This window comes from Pholcus phalangioides, unplaced genomic scaffold (genome assembly GCF_987345545.1).
Source record: "Pholcus phalangioides strain wild (caught in Gottingen) unplaced genomic scaffold, Ppha-v1.0 ptg000020l_1, whole genome shotgun sequence".
NCBI lineage: Eukaryota > Metazoa > Arthropoda > Arachnida > Araneae > Pholcidae > Pholcus > Pholcus phalangioides.
This window is the reverse complement of record NW_028301613.1, coordinates 4,097,321-4,117,874: the sequence shown is the minus strand read 5'-3', so window position 1 is coordinate 4,117,874 and position 20,554 is coordinate 4,097,321. Positions and strand designations below refer to the sequence as shown.

Here is a 20,554-nt window from a genome sequence, read left to right as displayed (position 1 = left end):
CTAGGTTGTTCTATAGGCATGGCCTTCAAACCTTACAGCATACTCCAGTACGGGACGAATTACGCCTTGGAAAAGCAGGAGAATGGGAAGAGACCTTTTTGGAAATGAAACTGAGCAATTCTATTTGCTTTTTTGACCACCTACCACTGAACAATGTTCAGAGAAAAATCTCAAAGGACCAGCTACACATCTGCTCCTTTGAGATACTGAAGAAGGCTTCCTGAAGGGTCTGTGCATCCAGGTTTCAAAAAGCTCTGCCAATATAGGAATCAAAACCTAAGAATACCTCATAAACTAGCTAACTTTCCACGCCAATTCCCACACCCTCTACATTTTAGACGGTTTTTTTACTGCCCCCCCCGCCCCCAACAGAGTCTCCATTCAAGACAATTCTAGCCCAGGCATGTATGCGGGATTGACCTTCGGGGGGGGGGGGGCGCATAAGGGATTTCTTCTAGAAGTTTTCGATTTATTAACTTTCAAAAACATTTTGAAGTTCAGAGGGGGGCAGCAAATTTGAGGAATAAGTGGCCAAGAAAATTAGTACAATAGGAGGAGGGTGGTAAAATTTGTATAACCCTCAATAAAATCTGCCTCAAAGTGACCTAGAGCGTGATGTGCCTCAAAGTGACCAAAATGCGAGCATGTGTATGAGCAAAAGAGCGACTTAAAGCATGAGCAAGCATGTGAATAATCTGATCCGATGCTTGTAGTGACGACATAAAACATAATGAAAACTTAACGATTTAATATACGAAAGAAACATAACGAGAAGGATGACACGTGTATACAAATCGGTGGTACGATTCCAACTGGCATTTTTTCTTTTTTTACAATCACCAGGAGCGTGAGGAGGGTGCGCCATCTATACAGATAAGAACGCACTACAGCACAAGATGGATGGGACTCGACCAAGGGCTTTTTGAGGGCCGAATTATACCTTGTTGCAACAGTTCATTGAATTGTTTTTTAACAGCTGCAAGTTTTTCAGAAGACAATCTTCTAGCTTTTGCGAAAACCGGTGGTCCCGTAGTTTCGATGAAGTGCATGACAGAGTGTTTCTTTGGAACTGCATTTAAAACTGAGCTGGTAAGCTGAGGAAATTTGGCTAATATGCGGTGGTACGGAGAATCACCAGAGATCGGCGTTAAACCAAAAGAGCCGTTTTGGGATTCTAAACCATTCACTGATAGCGATGTTTCGTTATCGATCAAACGAGAATTTTTAACATCTATAAGCAAACCAAATCTTTCCAAAAAGTCGGCTCCAATAATGGGATGTGAAACATCTGCCACAGTGAAAACGAAAGGAAAGTCCCTCCTTAGTCCAAGATTTAGAACTAGATTTTTGTTGCCAAACGTTTGGATTTCGGATCCATTTGCAGCATACAGTGAGAGTTTGTGAGGTTTTGTCAAGTTAGTCAGGCGTTTCGGAAAACAACTGATTGATGCGCCAGTGTCAATTAGAAATCGGAAACCCGTATTAACGTCGATGACAAATAGGCGACTATGGAGAAGGCTTTCGTCAGCTGTCGCCGAAACAGACGAGCCCACTAGTTTTCCTGAAACTGACATGGAGGAATACATTTATGAGCTTTTTCTCCAAACTGCTCATGGTACCAGCAAAGCCTTCCATTTTTCAAAGCATCGCCGAATTTATTTCGGCTACGAGATTGAGATCGTTTGCGATAACCGCGAGATGGTCTAGGAGATCGCGAAAGCCTTTCAAATGATTGCCGTAGCGAAGCAATTTCGTTTTTCAAATCATCAAACTCGGAAGTGTGAGACACAGCTGAAGTATTAGATGACACATGAGAAACCTCACAGATTTTGTCGGCTATTTTCGCTAACCCAATTAACGGTTCACTAGAAGCTTGTAATATTTGTTGGGAGTGCAAAGGTAATCTCTGCATCCAGAGATTTCTCAAAATGTCACTTTCCATTTTACCCTCAGCTAACGTTTGCATTTCGTGCAAAAGCTGGGACGGGCGTTTGTCGCCTAGTTGAAGCTCCTGGAGTAACATTCGCAATTTGGAAGATTCTGATTGTTGAAACTGCTCCAGCACGCGAGTTTTGAGTGTCTCGTACATGTGCTGTTGGGGAGGATTGCGAACGATATTAGAAACATAGTTCAAAACTTTGCAATCAAGAGCTCCTACAACGGAATGAAATTTAGTTTCATCGGCGGTTATGCCTGCCGTTTTGAATTGTGACTCAATTTGAAGAAACCAAATCTCTGGATTTGCTTCCCAGAACGGAGGGGCTCGAAAGGCAACACGTGAAACTTCAGCTGGTGCAATAGGTTGAGCCATGACGAATGCAAGTATGGAGACCGGCAAATCGAGAGTAGAAAGTTTATTCCTCACCTTGAATTTCCAGGAACGTCTCTATATTGGGTAGAAACGAGTAGACTTGGCTTGAAAAAAATATATATAGTATGTCCAAAAGACTAGGAGATTAGAAAAGTTTCATCTTTGAAGAGCGTACGAACGGAAAGCACAAGGCGCGAAAACGAAATTTAAACGATGGAGAAATTAACTTCAATGTCCAAAATCAGATGCGTCCTATAGGTCACCAGTGATCCGATGCTTGTAGTGACGACATAAAACGTAATGAAAACTTAACGATTTAATATACGAAAGAAACATAACGAGAAGGATGACACGTGTATACAAATCGGTGGTACGATTCCAACTGGCATTTTTTCTTTTTTTACAATCACCAGGAGCGTGAGGAGGGTGCGCCATCTATACAGATAAGAACGCACTACAAATCAAAAGAATTACCTAGAGCAGCGGTTCTCAACCTTTTTTGACTCGTGGAGCCCTTTTAAGTATAACAATTCTGTGGCGGAGCCCCATAGGACAATTTTTCGATTATTCATCAAAGTTACTGATTTATTTTTACTATTCGAAAATATTTATAACTATTTTTTGAATTTTACTGGGGGTTTCTTTTCATTTTCCTTGAGCGGCCACTGAGCCCCTGGAGAGTGCACAAGGAGCCATGGTTGAGAACCGCTGACCTAGAGAAAGTGAGAGAATGTGAATGACCTAGAGCATGTGTAAACCTGTAAATGATCCAAAAAGTGACCCATAAAGCAAGGAACCATGTCAGTGAGCAACCAAAAGAGTGACATAGAGCATGTAGGGACTGTCAAGCTAAAATGAGGAAAATATGATCAAGATAAAAGATTACGGGTGAGGAAATAATGCTGTCTGGAATATGACATTCCTTGTTTATGAGCACATGTTACTTTATGTCTGTGTTTGCGTCTGTAACCATGCGTTTACAGTTTTTCTTGTAACTTGTTTTGTTAATTAAACGAATTAAATCGATTCCATCATTTTATCTTTCCACAAGCTTGTGCAAGTATGTGAGTGACCAAAACAGTGTGTAAGCACATGAAGGACTAAAAGATTGTCTTAGAAAGTGTGTGAGCATGGAAGTGACCAAAAGAGCAACTTAGAGACACGGGTGTACTTGCAGGAGTGGGGGAGAGGCCAAGTGGGTATAGCTATAGGTTAAAATGGAGAATTTGAGCAAAAAGTAGTCAAGAACATGAGACTAGAATGGGAGAAGGGCGGCAAAATTTGTGTAGCCCACAGATGGCGAAACCATAAATGCATCTCTGGTTGGAAGTGACCCAATTTGCAATGCAATTTTAACCACAAATATTCCCGTTTAAATTAACTGTGTTACATAATCTGACAGAGCTCACCCAAAACAGTCAGAAACTTTTTAAAAAAGTGCATTTAGAAAAAAAAAATAATGCGGAAATGTTCCCTTTTGGAAATAAGCTCATCATTTGCACTCACACTCATTGATTGTCAAAGCAAGAGAATTTCAGACTTTGGCTACGATTTCCTCGTTGCTGAGGAAACTGTGGTCCGTTAACAAAAAAAAGTCCCAGATAAACGAGGATCAACTGTAATTTGTTTGACAAAAACTTTTAATATACCTGAAGGCTTGGAACAAGATCGTCAGAATCCATGTTTTCATCACCAAGATCTAAACTGCTTTGCAAATCCAGACTCAAATCGTTACTTTGGCAATCTGTGGAAATAATGAAAGAGAATTTTCTAAATTAGCGAAGTTACAAAACAGTGTGGCTGGGAATCGATCAAAATTTTTAACTGCTCAATCAAACTAATCAATTTTAAATCAATCGCTTTTAATATATTAATCAAATATTTTCAAAATGCAAACCATTCATACTACTACCGTATATATTCATGTACAAACCGACTCCACCTCACTTCAGGACCACCATAACATCAATATATTGAAAACAAATTTATAAGCGAACTCCCAAAAATCAGCACATTACAGAGGGGAAAAATCGTATATTTTATTGCAATGAAAGTTCAATGAAAAATGATTCTTGAAAAACTTTCTGATTCGTTTCAATTTTTTGAGCTCTACATCAAAAGCCAATGCCTTGGTGAAGTATGTGTGTGTGTGTGTGTGTGCACGTGAGGGGAGGGGGTCGATATTTTATCCTCAAAAGCTGACACATGTATAAGCTGACCCCCCCCCCCAAATTAAAGAACAAATTTTGCAACAAGGAAGCTCAGCTTATACATGCAGTGAAATAGTTACAGGAGGGGGGAGGGGTCTTAGTGGGCTATAGCTCAGGTGAAAGCATGAGAGTGACCAAAACAGTGGGCAACCATATGAATGTTTAAAAGAGTGACTTTGAAAGCACAGGAGTGACCAAAAAGAATGACATGGACACATAGATGCACTTGCAGGATTGGGTGGAGGCCAAGTTCAGAGGGGCAGCAAATTTGAGGAATGAGTGGCTGAGAAAATTAGTAGAATGGGAGGAGGACGACAAAATGTGTGTAGCCCCCACGTGGAAAAACCATAAATGCACCGCTGTACACACGAGTATATACAATACTTCTCTACTATTTTAAAGGATAGTACTAACTAATACTACTGAGCATTTACTGCAAAATTATATTGGTAACTACAATGTATAGTATTAATTGAAGCTATAAAATTACATTTTATTTATTTCACACACTTATCCACTACATGTAAACAAATATAAGAATAGGTTACAAAATTTAGGCAGTCTCATTAAAGCGATTTAATATACTGAACATATTTATCCAATTCTGGAATTTCTTCACTTGGATCATGCTGCCCCCCCCTTTTTTCTTTATCAAATCAATTATTTAGTGCATATGTCATGAACCTAAGGTGAAGTTTGCTTCTGTGTAATGCTGTTTATGGTGCAGCCAAGATTGCTACCAAAGAAGGGAGTCCCACACTGAGAAGTTAGTGCACGACCCCTCTCTGTGAGTATAAAGCAGACAAAAATGTCGAATACTGCCGGCAATAAATTGTAGTTCCTTGTCTAATTAGTCCTCGCATGCAGAAAATGATGGTGTGACGAAAGTCATCAAATGTTATAATGTGATGCCATCTGTTTCTTTAATTATTTGTGAGGTGATGGACGATATGTACCCTTTTAAGTCTGTGGCAAGACTTGTTTATGGGGAGATAAGCCTGCATTCACGCTGCAAAGTATGAAGTCACCAGAAAGCCACAACTTCAACTGATCTATTACTGTGGTGCCAGTAGGAGTTTCAAACCTGGGTTTTTGCAATGCGAATCCATTACTATGACCACTCGACCAGGAAAGCAAGAACTACATATTGCACATTGTTTTTTTGGGGAGGAGGGGGAGGGGAAAGGGAAAAACAGAAGCAAACTACTTTTTTCCAGGAAAATTCTTCAAGAATTCTTTTCCCCCCAAACGTAGGGTTTTTGAATTCATGGTGAAAATCGGGAGATTTATGGACTTTAGAGGTTCTGGGAGAAAAGAGTTGAAATTCGGGATTCTTCTGGAAAATCCAAGAGAGTTGACAGCTATGACATACATAAACATTAGAATCCCACAAAAATATGGTACCACATTTTACCTAATACCATTTTTACCTAAAATAATAAAAGTTGGTGGAAAAAGTATCGATTGATCACCTTCAACGTCATCCAAATTGCTGAGAAAATCCTCTGGAGTATGAGGGAGGCTATAAGTCGATCCAAGCCCAAGACCACTGTCGGCGCTCTCCTGTCTCGAGTGAAAGTCAGTTACTCCATCCAAGAAGCTCTCCAGAGACGAAGAGACCTGCAAGTCACTACTGGATAGCGATGTCGGGATGGTCAATTCTTCTGTGACACTCTCTCTCAGTAGTAATTCTTGCTGCAATTAATACAATATTTAATATGAAAATTTTAAAAATAAACGGGGGTGATAATTTATACAAGAGCATGTTGGCATTGCTACACACAAAAGTCTAATCTATACATATAAAATAACATGTCCTGACTGACTGACAGATTCATTGACTGATTCATCAGCCGAGCTAAAACTGCTGAAGCTATAAACATGAAATTGGGTCAATAGTTTTATTTCATGACGTAAAAGACTCACTAAGAAGTGTTTTTCTGAAATTCAACCCCCCAAGAAGGTCATAATGGGAGTTCAAAGGTTACATAGAGAAATCACGCTGAGCCAAAACCGCTGAAGCTATATTTATGAAATTTGGTTAGTAGGTTTATTTTGCGATGTAAAGGCTCACTAAGAAGGGGTTTTCTGAAATTCAGCCCCTAAGAGGGAGTCATAAAGAGGTTTAAAGGTTATATGGAACAATCATCATTGAGCCGAAATCACTGAAAGTTATAAATATGAAATTTAGTCAGTATTATATTTTATAATATAGATACCCACTTAGATGGAATTTCTGAAAACTCAACCCACAAGGGAGCCATGAGGTGTTCAAATGGTACATGGAGGGGAATCATAAATCCATGTGAGTGAAGCTGCAGGTAACAGCTAGTTTACACTAGTTTAGAATGTGAAAAGCCTGACATTGTACAGGCATTAAGGCCTTTTGCGGAAACCCATCATGATGGAGCTGCTAATTGTGACGTGTAATCTTTTGGTAGTACTCCTTGGTGATGTGGCTCGTACTCGTGATGAGCCACATGACTGCAGTCACAGAAGATGGTCATGACTTTGATATTTCATCTCCTGAAGACCAAATTGTCAGTCAAAATGGAATGAACCGATCCAATGCTGATTCTCCCCTTATCAGAAAATTCTCTGATCATGATTAGATGACACTGCATCACCAGAGTCCTCACTGTGTCCATAATGATCTCGTTTCTGGATGTTGAAGGCCTACCAAAAGGAACATGCTTCACTCGCCATTGATGTGCAGTCATCTTTGAAATGGTTGTACCACTCTTTTAGTAGGAACGCCCGCATACAAATACAAGGCCTCAACAGGCAAAATTCGTAATGAGGTGGCTGAGAAACAGATACCTTTAACAAATATGAATGTCATATATTTCTAAAATACAGCAACCCAATTAAAAAGGCAATCACAAAAGCTACAAACTGTATACATGTTATAGCAGTGGATTGATGACGTATTAATAATTCATGGTCTGTCCTATCCACCCCGTTGAAAATTTTGAACACTTTGATCATGTCCCCTTGACACCCGGCATTCATCCTATGTAAACACAAAATATGTGTGCACCAAACCACGCCTCCATAGCTTCATTAGTTCGCACACACAAAAAATTCTTGGTCAGATACTTTTTGAACAAAAATTGCAAATTAGTGGTTCATAAAAGTGAAATCTTGGTAGGTCAAATATGACTGAAACGAGACTCATGAAATCAATATGAACACAAAGTATCGGAGAATTGCATTTCAATGCATTTAGCAAGTGTAAAGATTGTAAACAAATGCATTTACTCACGTTTGCAAGTGGATTTCCAAGACAAGCATTCTGAAAGAGCATGAGAGAAAAATAAATTATTTTAATTCACTGAATGGTTCTAATTATAGCATAAGCGCAAAAAGTACAATTCAGCACGGGGCTTCTCGGTAAATCAAATGCATCATTCTAGTAGGGTAGCTAATAAAAAAATCACCCCTTAATAAAACCAACCACTTTATAAGATCAAATTGCTAAAACAAAATCGAATCAACACAGGCCTATCAATCCATATATATAAAATTGATTTTCTGTGTGTGTATGTTCCCTGCAGTCTATACAAATCTACAATTTTAGATTGATCCTTGCCAATTTTTGCATATACACAAAACAGGACACGGATTGAACGATAGGCTACTTTAAAAGTTTCTCACAGCAAGACAGATGCCTGAAATGGGGAAAAAAAACTGTCGGGTTCCTGGGCCTCAACAACTCGGAATGTTTACTTTGGTTCCCTACCAATGCGTTTCCGACACGCATTTGCCTTTACAATGGTTTGTCACTTCTTTAATCCTGCCAGTCTTTATAATAGTTTATTCCTTTCAATCCTCTCAGTAATTGAAGAAAACGCGGGCAGTGCCGACCGAGTATTCAATATCAATATTTGTACCGTTTGTAAGCCTGTTGCTCTCTTTGCGAGACTTTTTTTAACGGGAGATCAGTTTGCATCCGCATCTTGAAGCTGGGAACCACAGAAACCAACTTCCACCAACCGCAACTGTGGCACCGGTGGGGTTCAAACCTGGGTCCTCACGATGCGAGTCCGTCATTATGACCACTCTCCCACCACAGCAGCAAACAATGCTACCGTATTAATCATGATGAAGCTGCAAATTTAAACTTGAAATCTATTGGTGGTAGGTACGCCTTGGTGTGATGCTGTGCATACTCATGATCACACAATGGTCAACATGACTCTGATATTGCATCTCATAAAGGCCAAATTGTCAGTCAGAATGGAATGAACGAATCCAATGTTAATTCTTGCCTTGTCTGCAAATTCGATGAACCTGCATCACCAGAGTCCTCACTTGGTGAACAACGATCTCATTTCTGGATGCTGAAGGCCTACCAAAAAGAGGCCAAAGTAGTTTCACACATAGTAGTAGACACATAGTGGTGGCCCTAGGGTTTGATAGGGCCCAGGTAACTTTTATTCATGATGCTGCTTAAATGATGATTGATTAAAGATTGTCCTCACCGAGGCCCCACTGAAGTGCAAAGCCAAAATGACCTTTTTTTGAAGCAATGACAATAATCTATATTACGCTTGTTATGCTCTTTCAGGGATAAAAAAAAACCAAAAGCAAGATTTTCTTTTCAGGTAAATTTTATAGGAACCTTTTTTCTCCAAAAGATACTTTTTTAGAATCACTAGATGCATATTTAAAGAGGAGGCTTTTTGCGGGCTTATAGCCCAAAACGGCAAGTTCGGAGAGGCGGTGGCAAATATTTGAGAAAATGAGTGGTAAAGAAAATTATTAGCATGGGAGAAGAGCTTGGTAAAAAGTTTATAGCCCACAAGCAATGAAATCATAAGTCTACCTGTGCCTATAGAGAGCGAATGTCAGTGAGTGATCAAACGACTGACTTGCAGGGTTTGCAAGTATGTAAGCACGTGAGAGATCACAAGTGACCAAGAGAGCAAAGAACCTGTCAGTGAGTGACCAAAAGAGTGAGCTAGAGCAGTATTTCTCAACTGTCGGGCCCTAGCATCAGTCAAATCGGGCCATGAGTGATTCGTTTAATTTTTTCCCATTAGTCGTGATTATGACCGGGCCTTCCACTTGAAAAATAATAACGGGGGCTGCAAGCTTCCAAAGTTTGAGAATCACTGATATAAAGAGTGTTCGAGCTTGAGATTAACCTGAAGATCAAAGTACTGGGTCAGTGAGTGACCAAGAAAGTGTGTAAGTATGTGAATAATTAAAGGAGTGACCTAGAGAGAGAGCAAGGGGCCAGGGCAGTACAAAAATGTGATCTAGACATATCTGAGTGTGGGAGTGACATAAAGATCAGGGGAGACCAGGTCAGAGAGTGATCAAAAGAGCAACCACGAGAGTGGTATAGACATAACCTAGAGAGTGAGGTACCATGTCAGAGAGTGACCTAGAGAGCAGAGGATTAGCTCAGTGAACAACCAAAATAGTGGCCTAGGGAGTGTAGGAGCATGAGAATTGACCTAGAGATCAAGGAACCAGGTTAGAGAGACTAATTCTGTAAGCATGTGAATGAATAATAGAGTGACCTAGAACTTGTGCAAGAATATAAGTGACCAATAGAGCATGTGAACATAAGAGTGACCTAGAAACACAGGCGTATTTACAGGAACGGGGCCCAAGAGGGTTATGGTGCATGGCTGGAAGTTTGAGTTAATAAAATTAGACTTGACTGGTAGAAGGGCGGCAAAACTTGTATAGCCCACAGATGACAAAACCATAAACATGCCTCTGACAACCATGGTTAAAATCATAATTTTTCGGTAGTCTGGGGAAACAGAGTACAAATCTGGAAGACTTGGCAGCTATGTTATCCTATTCGTTTTTTGAAAAAAAGTATACACATAAAAAAAAAAATAATAAAATCACAAAAACCAAAATACCTGGCGTATGATTTCTTGCTGGCGCATCCGAAGACGCTCTCTTTCCATCTGCAGACGATGAAGGCGCAACTGTTGCTGTCTTTGCTGGGACGTAATCTGTCCGCTCGATGCCGCAGTTTTCATTTGAGCGAGAGATGCTGCTAGAGCTATACTCTGAACTGGTAATTGCCCTATGTGGTTGCCTGTAGCCTGAAAAAGCAAGATTATTTGATAAATATTATTCAAAGCAATTTCATCAGTTTCAAATCTGTTGCATTTCATTATATCAATTCATGTTATTCAAAGAGTAAATTCTTCCAGAAACGAGTAAAATATGCAAACTTGGAGGACAAAATACAGTATGTAATTAGAATATATATATATATATATATATAGAAAAATGTACATTATGAAAAAAAAAAATTTTTGTCGAAACTCACTAACATTAGTGTCATAGGCAGCTGTAATATGCAGTGTAGTGGAAAACATTGTGAAAGTTTTATCTTTTAAATGAGATACTGCAAACAAATAAAGTGAACTGGAAAGATATAGCAAATATATGAAAATTCAAAAAAGGAAAATAGGAAATAGAAAAAATTCAAATAGGAATTCAAAAATGAAAAAAGTTATAGCCAATGTCTAGGGCTCTCGTCAAGGAAGAACACCCTGACAATGGCTCAACACAGAATGTTTCTGAGAGCATTTGGCCTCCATAGCCTAAATATATCCTCGATCCCCCGACGTTCTGCTGAAGTAGAAAACAAATTTTTTGTCAATTTGAAAAAAAACAACAACAATATTTGAAATTTGAAAAGTCAAATGGTTAACTGGGAATAATGTTGAAAATATGTAAAAAAAAATAATAATTCAATATTAAGCCTGGTGGTGATATACAGTAAGAGATGTGCTGCTTCCTATGGGATGAAAATGTCTGTGAGGTAATTTAACCACTAGTACACTGGTCTTTGTCCTTTAGGAGAAGATGGTGTCTTTATTGGATTATAAGACCACCTGCCCTTAGCATAATGGTGTCACTACTGTTGCTGCTTCCTCCTGAAGCGAAAAAGAAACTCTGTGAGATAATACACCACTACATTTAGATGTGTGATACAATCCTTATTCATGAATTTGCTTAAGATAGAGCATCAGAATGTAGTCAAAAGTTAGAAAATGTGGTAAGAATGAGAAATTTTGGCTTCTGTATATAACTTTAAATAACTAAGGTACTCTTCATATGAAAAATAATAATAATAAAATAATTTATATATATATATATATACAGGGTGATCAGCGAATAAGCCCTTATTTAAAAATTAAATATCTCTACAACAAAGATCAATAGAATTATGCGGTAAACGGTACGTTTATTAGCAAAACTGTAAGAATGTTGTACAGAAATTTCGAAAATTTAGTTTTTTTTAAATTTTTTTAAATTTAAAAAAAAAGAACAAAACTGGAGATTTTGGGGTTCCGAAAATCCTCATTTGTGTGAAGAGAAACCACTGCATTCGCCTAAAGTTACTGCATGGGCTGCGGTATATTTAATCAGATTAAAGGTATACCCATGGGCACTTGCTTCTCTAGTGCTTTTACAAATATTTTTCTACATTTCCATGAAACTAAAATTTTCACTAAACATAAAATCATGGGCTTTAAAGATATATCGATGATCTCATTATTTTTAATTTTGAGAATTTTCTTGATCTTAGCGGTGAATTTGACACTCAAGAAAACCAATCACAACCCCCTATCTACGGACTTCCTGGATCTTAAAATTTGCTTATCTAATAACATAGCTTTTATCGGTATTTTCGACAAAAGGAAAGAATTTCAATTTAAAGTCAATTTACTGACTAATTTCAATTCTAATATTAGTATTAGAATTTTGAAAAATATATTTTTGGACAACTTTCAAGAATTAAAAAAACTTGCAATAATGCTAAGGATGTTTTAGATTCTGAATTTTTAAATATCTTGAGTGGCAACGGATTTCCATCTTCTTTTCTGGGTTTCAAAATTTCACCCACACATTTCTTATAGTCAATTCAGGCGTTTTAAAAGAGTCTTACTCTTGGTACATTTTTCTTCAAGTTTTCTCATTTTTAAATTTTTAACACACTTTGTGTATACATATTCTTGTGTTCTTAACTCATTTGTTATTTCATATTTTGATTCTAATTGTATATTGTCATTTTTGCTGTTTGACTTCCAAAGCTTGTTTATCGCAAAAATGTTGGGGGAACTGATGGTAATTTTATGCCTATTAGGCTTACCATCATTAGAAACATTTTTGCAGTTTGGAGCAATGTGGTGGGGGGGGGGGGGTCCCCCCTTGAGAACGACCCCCTCATTGATCCATATTTTTCCTTTTTACAATTTTTCAATAACTTCTCATCTTTCGCCTTTTCATAATATTTAATTTCGGGTTATGTGTATAAAGAAGCCTTTTGTGGCGCGATACGCTAACTTTTGAAATTTTTCATTGAAAGCTGATTTTGTTAATTTTCTCTTTGATGCATACTATATATATATATATAGGCAACTTTTATGAGACTTTTTAGAAAGAACCACTTATATCATCTAAAGATATGTCATCAGAATGTACCCCAAGAATATAAAATGTGGTAAGAATGAAAAATTTTGGTTACTAATGAACCAATATGATATTTTTCAAGGAAAAAAATTATATTTAGGAAACTTTTATTTGATTTTTTGAAAAAAAACAACATGGTTTAAACCAAACAACCCTGCTTTAAACATTACATGCAATGAATGTGTGTATTTTTAACAGGAATTTTTATATTGAAAATCAATATTTAAGGTTTTTGACGTAGCAGTTTCAACCACAGTTTAAACCGTCAAAAACCTGCTAACCCTTGTTAGTCAGGTCTCTCATGCAAACCATCCTAAATCTCATACTCATGGGATGTTTGGCAACTCTGCCCGAAGATGAAAAACTGAACAGAAACACACATTGAATAGAAAGTCATCACATAATTATTTTAAGAGGGCCTACTATAATAAATATACGTTTGGCAGCCTATGAGGCCATCCCATTCATAAGAAAAGGATTGTTTAAAAGAGTTGGAAAGAATTTCGCGATTTTGAAAAACTGAAATAGAATATTTGGAAAGCGTTCACGTGCCACTCCGGATGCCACGGTGTACCACAAATGGCACGCGCGCTGTGGGTTGGCCACTCCTTGTCTAGCTAGATAAATGTCAGAAATGGTGAAAAAAAAACGACATAGTAACAACAACGGTTGCCTGAACTTTGGAATGTTTACTTTTGTTTCTGAGCAGGCCAATCGTTTTAAAATGTGGTTTGTCACTTCAATATTCAAGAGCACAAAGAGAACCCAGGCATTCCTGTTAGTCAATTTCATGAGATAAGATAGAAAACAAGTACAGACCTGCCGTTGTGCATTGATAGAAGGAGTTTGTATGACTGGGGGATTCTGGAGATGAGCCGCTGAAAAATAAATAAGCAAAAGTTAGAACAGATTTAAAGTCATGAAATGAACAGAATTTAGAACAATATATTCTGAATTCCCACCAAAATTCTTGTTTTTTTCCCCTTTTTTCTAATTCTGAAATTATTTTTTCCCTTCGTTTCTAAAATTATTATTTTTCCTTCGATTCTGAAATTACTTCTACTTTCAATTTCAAAATTGTTTATTTCTTCAATTCCGAATTTTTGCCAATTCGGTACTTAATTCATTCTTTGATTTTAAATTTGTACTAATTTTGAGCCATTTTTCCCTTCACTTCTGGAAAATTATTTTTTCTTTCTATTCCGATTTTTCATTTTGTTAGGAAATTATATCTTTCTTCTTGTTCTAAATTGTTAATAATTCAGAAATTATTTCATCCTACAATTCTGAATTGTCCACAATTCTGGAAATTTTCTTTTTTCTAATTTTGAACTTTCACCACTTCAGAAATTATTTTTTTTCTTTCGATTCTGAAATGATTTCTGCCTTTCAATTGCACAAAATCATTTATTCTTTCAATTCTGAATTTTCATTCTGTTATCAAAATCAGAATAGAAGGAATCGGAATGCCCACATTCCGACAATCATTATAATAATACACACATGCATATTGTGCTCATCAATAATAATTAGAAAAAAATAAATTTTTTCTTAATTATGAATCTTTATAGATTCTAAAATCTAAAAATATTTCTTCCTTCAATACTGAAATCTTTGTTTCTGGATTGCTATCACAATTCTAGAATTTTTCTTTTTTCTAATTTTGAATTTTTAATCATTCTAAAAAATTATTGCGTTTCCTTCAATTCTAAATTTTTTCCCTTTGATTCCGCAATTACTTCTACCTTCAATTCCAAAATCACATATTCCCTTAATTCTGTGATTTTTCATCAATTCAGAAATTATTTCCCCCTTCAATTCCGAAACTGTCTTCTTTCTATTCAAATTTTTCATTTCATTATGAAATTATTTATTCTTTCTTATTATGAATTTTCAATAATTCAAAAATTATTTTTCCTTTAAATTCTGAATTTTTATTTATTGTAATACTAATTCTTTTTTCAAATTATGATACTTCACAGATTCTGAAATTATTTCTCCCTTCAATTCTGAATTTTTATCAGCAGTTCTCTGAAAGTTCCCTTTTTCTAATTCTAACTTTCAACAATTCTGAAATTATTTTTTTTTACTTTTAATTGCAAAATCATTTCTGCCTTCAATTCCAAAGCCATTTCATTTATTCCTTCAATTCTGAATTTTAATCAATTCAGAAATTATTTTACAGTTCAATTCTAATTTGTAACAATTTTGAGCTATTCAATTCTGGATTTTCACCGATTCTGAAACTTTCTTCTTATTATGATTTTCATTTTATTATGAATTTAGTTCTTTTTTCTGATTCTGACTTTCCAACAATTTGGAAATTATTTCGTTTTTCAATTCTGAATTTTTATTAACAATTCTGAACTTTCTTTTGTTTTCTAATTTTGAACTTTCAACAATTCTGAAATTATTTCTCTACCTTCAATGGTCCAAAATAATTTATTCCTTCGATTCTGAATTTTCTTCAATTGAGAAATCATTTTTTTCTTCACACAACAAGCATTACAGAGAAAAAAAATCTCCATGTCAGGTTTCACTACACGTACACGCACATTCCCGCATGTACCGATTCGTTGGGGGGTTCCGCGGGGGGGGGGGGGGGGGTGCATGTCTGGTGTAGCAGTAGTAGGTAGGGCCTCCAAAAAATGGCTCGGGAATCCATGATGTTCTTGGGTCAGCCACCTCGTTGGGCAATTTTCCTGTTGTGGCGTTGTATTTGTATTTGTAATTCAATTTTTAAAATTTAATTTGTAATGTGATTTTGAACTATTTTTCTCCTTCAACTCTTTTGAAAAAACTTTTGAAAATCAGAATAGAAGGAGTATTCTTTTGTCTGTGATTCAGAATTTTCAATAATTAGAAAATTATTTCTTCCTTTAATTCTGAATTTTCATAGATTCTGAAAATATTTTATTTTTCAATTCTGAAAACATTTCTTCCTGCAACTATGAAATTATTTTCTTTCTCCAACTACAGAATTATTTCTTTCTTAATTCTGAATTTTCACCGTCTAGAATTTTTTCCCCTATTCTGAAAAATTACACTTTATCTCCTATATTTTGAACACGTTCCCTTGCTTTGATTCAGATTTTTCATTGATTTTGAATTCTCTTCAATTTTTTAAGTGTGTTTATGTTTTTGCTTTGGTTTCTCTCTCCTCCCCCACACCCCCAGTATTTCTGTGCATTCAATGTACTTTTTTAATGTCGAACCCTCTCCCAAATAAATTTTGGAATTAGGAGCCCAAGAGGCCCCAAAATCAGGGTTCAAACCCTCAATCGGGCCCAGCCTAGGACGGGACAAACATCCAGCCGACAAAGAGTTTCCTTACGTATTCTTGGATCCAACCAACTGGTGGTACGATCGATATGATTGATGAAGTAGACTTCCCCTTCCATGGTGGTGGCCTGTTCCCATCCTTTGGGCAGTGGACCGAGGGCAGCTTGATTCAAAGCAGGGGCCGCTGCAGCGCCAGCACCATTCGCTGCACCCTGACTCGTCGTGGTCTTCTTCCGAGGATCGTCCCATGTTGTAGTTTGAGTCAGATGGCTGCAATTTAGAAAGAAAGAGAAGAAAAAAAAACAAGTTCAATTTTAATGTTTTTCTTGGCAAAGAAAGTGAAAGTTTGATCAAATCGCTCAAGCGAAGAAACACATCCCCTTTAGGGCAAGCTTAAAAATAAAATAAAAAAACGTCGTAACCAACTGATCCAAAACGCGGCGACGTTATCGGAATACAGAAACGAAATGGCGTCGGCGGCGTTTGATTCTCGTTCCGAACCGAGTCAAGAAAGTGAACGCGTTCGAACCCGGGACTTACGATATCAATTAGGCCTATTTTCTGACCATGTAATAGTCGGTAACGTCCGTGGGTTCGTTCCCCGGGAAGAGAGCACGGGACACACGTTGTCAATGGACTCAAAACTCAGGCGAAACTAATGATTCAGCAAATAAACACGAATACGCGTGCGACATTACCTCCGATAGTGACGTAATTCGAGTCACGTGCGATGTTTTTTCTTAAAGGTAAAAGCAACAATAAGCATCGATTCTAGCCAACGAATGAATTATTGATGACGTCAAACGAGGCGCATGTCCTCCTCCCCCCCCCCCCCATCACAGAAAGAAGACACAGCATGTAATTTCAGAAAACATGCTCGTGTTAAGAGTATTTTTGAATCCTAAAACGCGGGAAATGAACGAAATCGACAGGAAAACTCGAGAGGGGGATGGGGGGGGGGGGGTATCGAAACGACAACTCTGTACGCATGGCTTGAAAACGTAATAATATCGCACAATCGTGAATTGGAAGAAACCATAAGAAAAAGGAACAAGAAAACATTCTCCAGGTCGTTTATCCAACTTATTTCCTCCTCGTTTTTGACAATTGGTCACACGTGGTCAGGGTACGAACAAGACTCTGGTACAATTTCTCCCCCTAATATAGTTAATTCACTGCAGAAATGCCTAAGAAAGTCCTACTCCTTGCGTATATAATGCCTCGGAACACAATGACCATCTTATCAAAAAGTCCCCTTATTTTCATTATCCACATCATAGCTTCCCAAACTTTTTGTTCCATCGCCACAGGATCCTATGTTATTGCGAACCCGCAGATTCTATCGCCCCCATGATCCAATCACCCCCCCCTCCCCCAAGGGGCGATACTGCCCACTTTGAGAAACACTGATCCATATTATCAAACTACCCTTACTCTCATCATCCATCTTACCACGTGATGTCTCGCACCACCAACGTTCATCTTTCTCCCGAAATTATTCCTACTCTACAACTTTCCCAGTAATTCTTCCTAATCTATCTTATCATATAATGTCTCCTGTTTCCAAGTGTGCATGTTATCATGTATAATGTTTCTTACCACCGACAGACCAGACACGACCCAGGCTCTGTCCCTCCCGGGATATAAGCCTTTTACCCGTGTGGGTTGAAGTTTGCGTCTCCCCGGCGGGGAAAGTCTCCTACCACCAGCACCCACCTTATAGTGCAATGTCTCCTACTACCAGCGTCCACCTTATCATGTAATGTCTCCTATTACAACGTCCATCTTATCATGTAACGTCTCCTACTACAAGCGTCCACATTATCACTTCCAACAAAGAGCCACGGCTCGCAGATCGCGAGACACCAGAACGATCCAGCACCTCCTAAAGATAGAAGGCGTCCACACGGGTTGCCATAAACGTCATTCAAACTACCTAGCGAGTTTGCCACATTTTGAAACACAGCATCCTATTTCGTTTCTTCTTATTTTGGAGTAGAATCTTCCTGATTGGCTAACAAACACCGCATAGTGATTGGATGTGGGGGCATAGAAATCGCCAATTCTGAGCTCGATCATTTCTTTTCTCGCCCTGAATATTCTGAGGGGAAAATGGACTACCTACTGACTTCACAAGGAGCGTGCGCGGAGGCCTTCTATCTCTAGGAGGTGCTGAACGATCGCGTTATGTATTCTAGAAAGTTTGCCGCATTTTGAAACAGCATCCTATTTCGTTTCTTCTTATTTTGGAGTAGAATCTTCCTGATTGGCTAACAAACACCGCATAGTGATTGGATGTGGGGGCATAGAAATCGCCAATTCTGAGCTCGATCATTTCTTTTCTCGCCCTGAATATTCTGAGGGGAAAATGGACTACCTACTGACTTCACAAGGAGCGTGCGCGGAGGCCTTCTATCTCTAGGAGGTGCTGAACGATCGCGTTATGTATTCTAGAAAGTTTGCCACATTTTGAAACACAGCATCCTATTTCGTTTCTTCTTATTTTGGAGTAGAATCTTCCTGATTGGCTAACAAACACCGCATAGTGATTGGATGTGGGGGCATAGAAATCGCCAATTCTGAGCTCGATCATTTCTTTTCTCGCCCTGAATATTCTGAGGGGAAAATGGACTACCTACTGACTTCACAAGGAGCGTGCGCGGAGGCCTTCTATCTCTAGGAGGTGCTGAACGATCGCGTTATGTATTCTAGAAAGTTTGCCACATTTTGAAACACAGCATCCTATTTCGTTTCTTCTTATTTTGGAGTAGAATCTTCCTGATTGGCTAACAAACACCGCATAGTGATTGGATGTGGGGGCATAGAAATCGCCAATTCTGAGCTCGATCATTTCTTTTCTCGCCCTGAATATTCTGAGGGGAAAATGGACTACCTATTGACTTCACGAGGAGCGTGCGCGGAGGCCTTCTATCTCCAGAAGGTGCTGAACGATCGCGTTATGTATTCTAGTCCCAGCTTATTTAAATTCGACTTCCTCAGAGTCAAAGTCGAAAGTCAGTTTGGTCAAATCTTGCCTTAATACCACTGGAATCAATACAACCCGTAGAAATTATTACAGGAACATCTTGTGGCCGGCCAAACTCTCCTTCCGACCGTGGCGCCATCTATCGACCAGCCATTCACTGGAAGTCTGGATGACCAAGGAATTCGTCCCAATGGGAAACAAAAAGTCACTGTCGGGCTGTGTGTGTGCGTGTGTCCCGCAAAACTTCTGAAAGGCAGGAGATGAATATTGACGTCATCCTTTTATTTGCAAACACGAGATTCCCGTCCAAAAAAAAGTAGTTGTCATTGATACGAAATTCAATTAAAGCAGGTTTCCCAAGTAAATAACAACAAAGAGGCAGCACAAAAAGACAGTGTCTTTCGTCTATTTCTTCAGGCGGTCACGGTTGACATAATACATTGAGAGGAGGGGGGGGGGAAACTAATGAATAAATAAAAAGGTGAAATGACGAAATACGAAGGCCGCGGCAGGGACGCTGGACGTCCTTCGACGGCCTCGCGGTGGCCCCCTTTTGTTTTCATTCTCTTTCTCGCTTCCATCGCATTTTGTTTCCCCCATTTCGCGACGACGCGCATAAGTTAAGGAATTGCACGCTCCACAAGGCAACTTAATCGTATCATATTTTAATGAGAGACCACTTTCTTTCTTTCTCTCTCTCTCTCTTTTTCGACTGCCTGAATGGAAAGTGTGTTCCGCGTCCTTTAGGAACGCGACGACATGCGTCTGTTAAAAATGTCTAGTGCATACATGCTCGACCCGCGGGCATCAAATTTTTTTTCTGCGGGCCGAAGTCTAATTTTGCAAAGATGAACTGTTCATTCCCTGATCACTTAAACGACTCGCGGCAAATTTGCAATTCACTTGAGTAACGTGCGACGGCACAGTTCCAGAACAACTGAGTGACCGGCGGCACATTTTCAGATCACTAAGGCGACCTTCCGCGCAGTTTCAGATCATTTAATTGACCCGCGACATGTTTACGGATCATTCGGGTGACTCGCGGAACAGTCCCGCAGCATTTAACGGGCCGCCGCACATTTCCAGATCACTTAAATGATCCGCGGCACAGTTCCAGATCACTTAAGTGACCCGCGACATGTTTTCAAAACCATCGAAGCGGCCCGTACTCTTCTAAAGGTTGAGCACCGACTCGGTCAAGGAGGACACAAGCACACATACTTTTGGTCTTTAACCTCTTCCGCAGTAGGGACGTACGCGCGAACGTCAGAAGAGAATTACAATAAAGAATTTCAGCGTTGTTGTGTG

General features: G+C 38.5%; 1 protein-coding gene across 1 annotated transcript in view; it reads right to left on the bottom strand.

Moving 5' to 3' along the window:
* Positions 1–20,554, bottom strand: part of LOC149070777 (transcriptional coactivator YAP1-like) — a 46,848-nt gene that overhangs the window by 2,167 nt on the left and 24,127 nt on the right. The window contains exons 2-7 of the mRNA XM_089248829.1: positions 16,313–16,530; positions 13,798–13,856; positions 10,407–10,595; positions 7,787–7,816; positions 5,994–6,216; positions 3,961–4,055 (exon numbers count right to left, since the gene is read on the bottom strand). Of these exons, the coding sequence (XP_089104955.1) occupies positions 3,961–4,055; positions 5,994–6,216; positions 7,787–7,816; positions 10,407–10,595; positions 13,798–13,856; positions 16,313–16,530 (814 nt within the window). The remainder of the gene's footprint in view (positions 1–3,960; positions 4,056–5,993; positions 6,217–7,786; positions 7,817–10,406; positions 10,596–13,797; positions 13,857–16,312; positions 16,531–20,554) is intronic.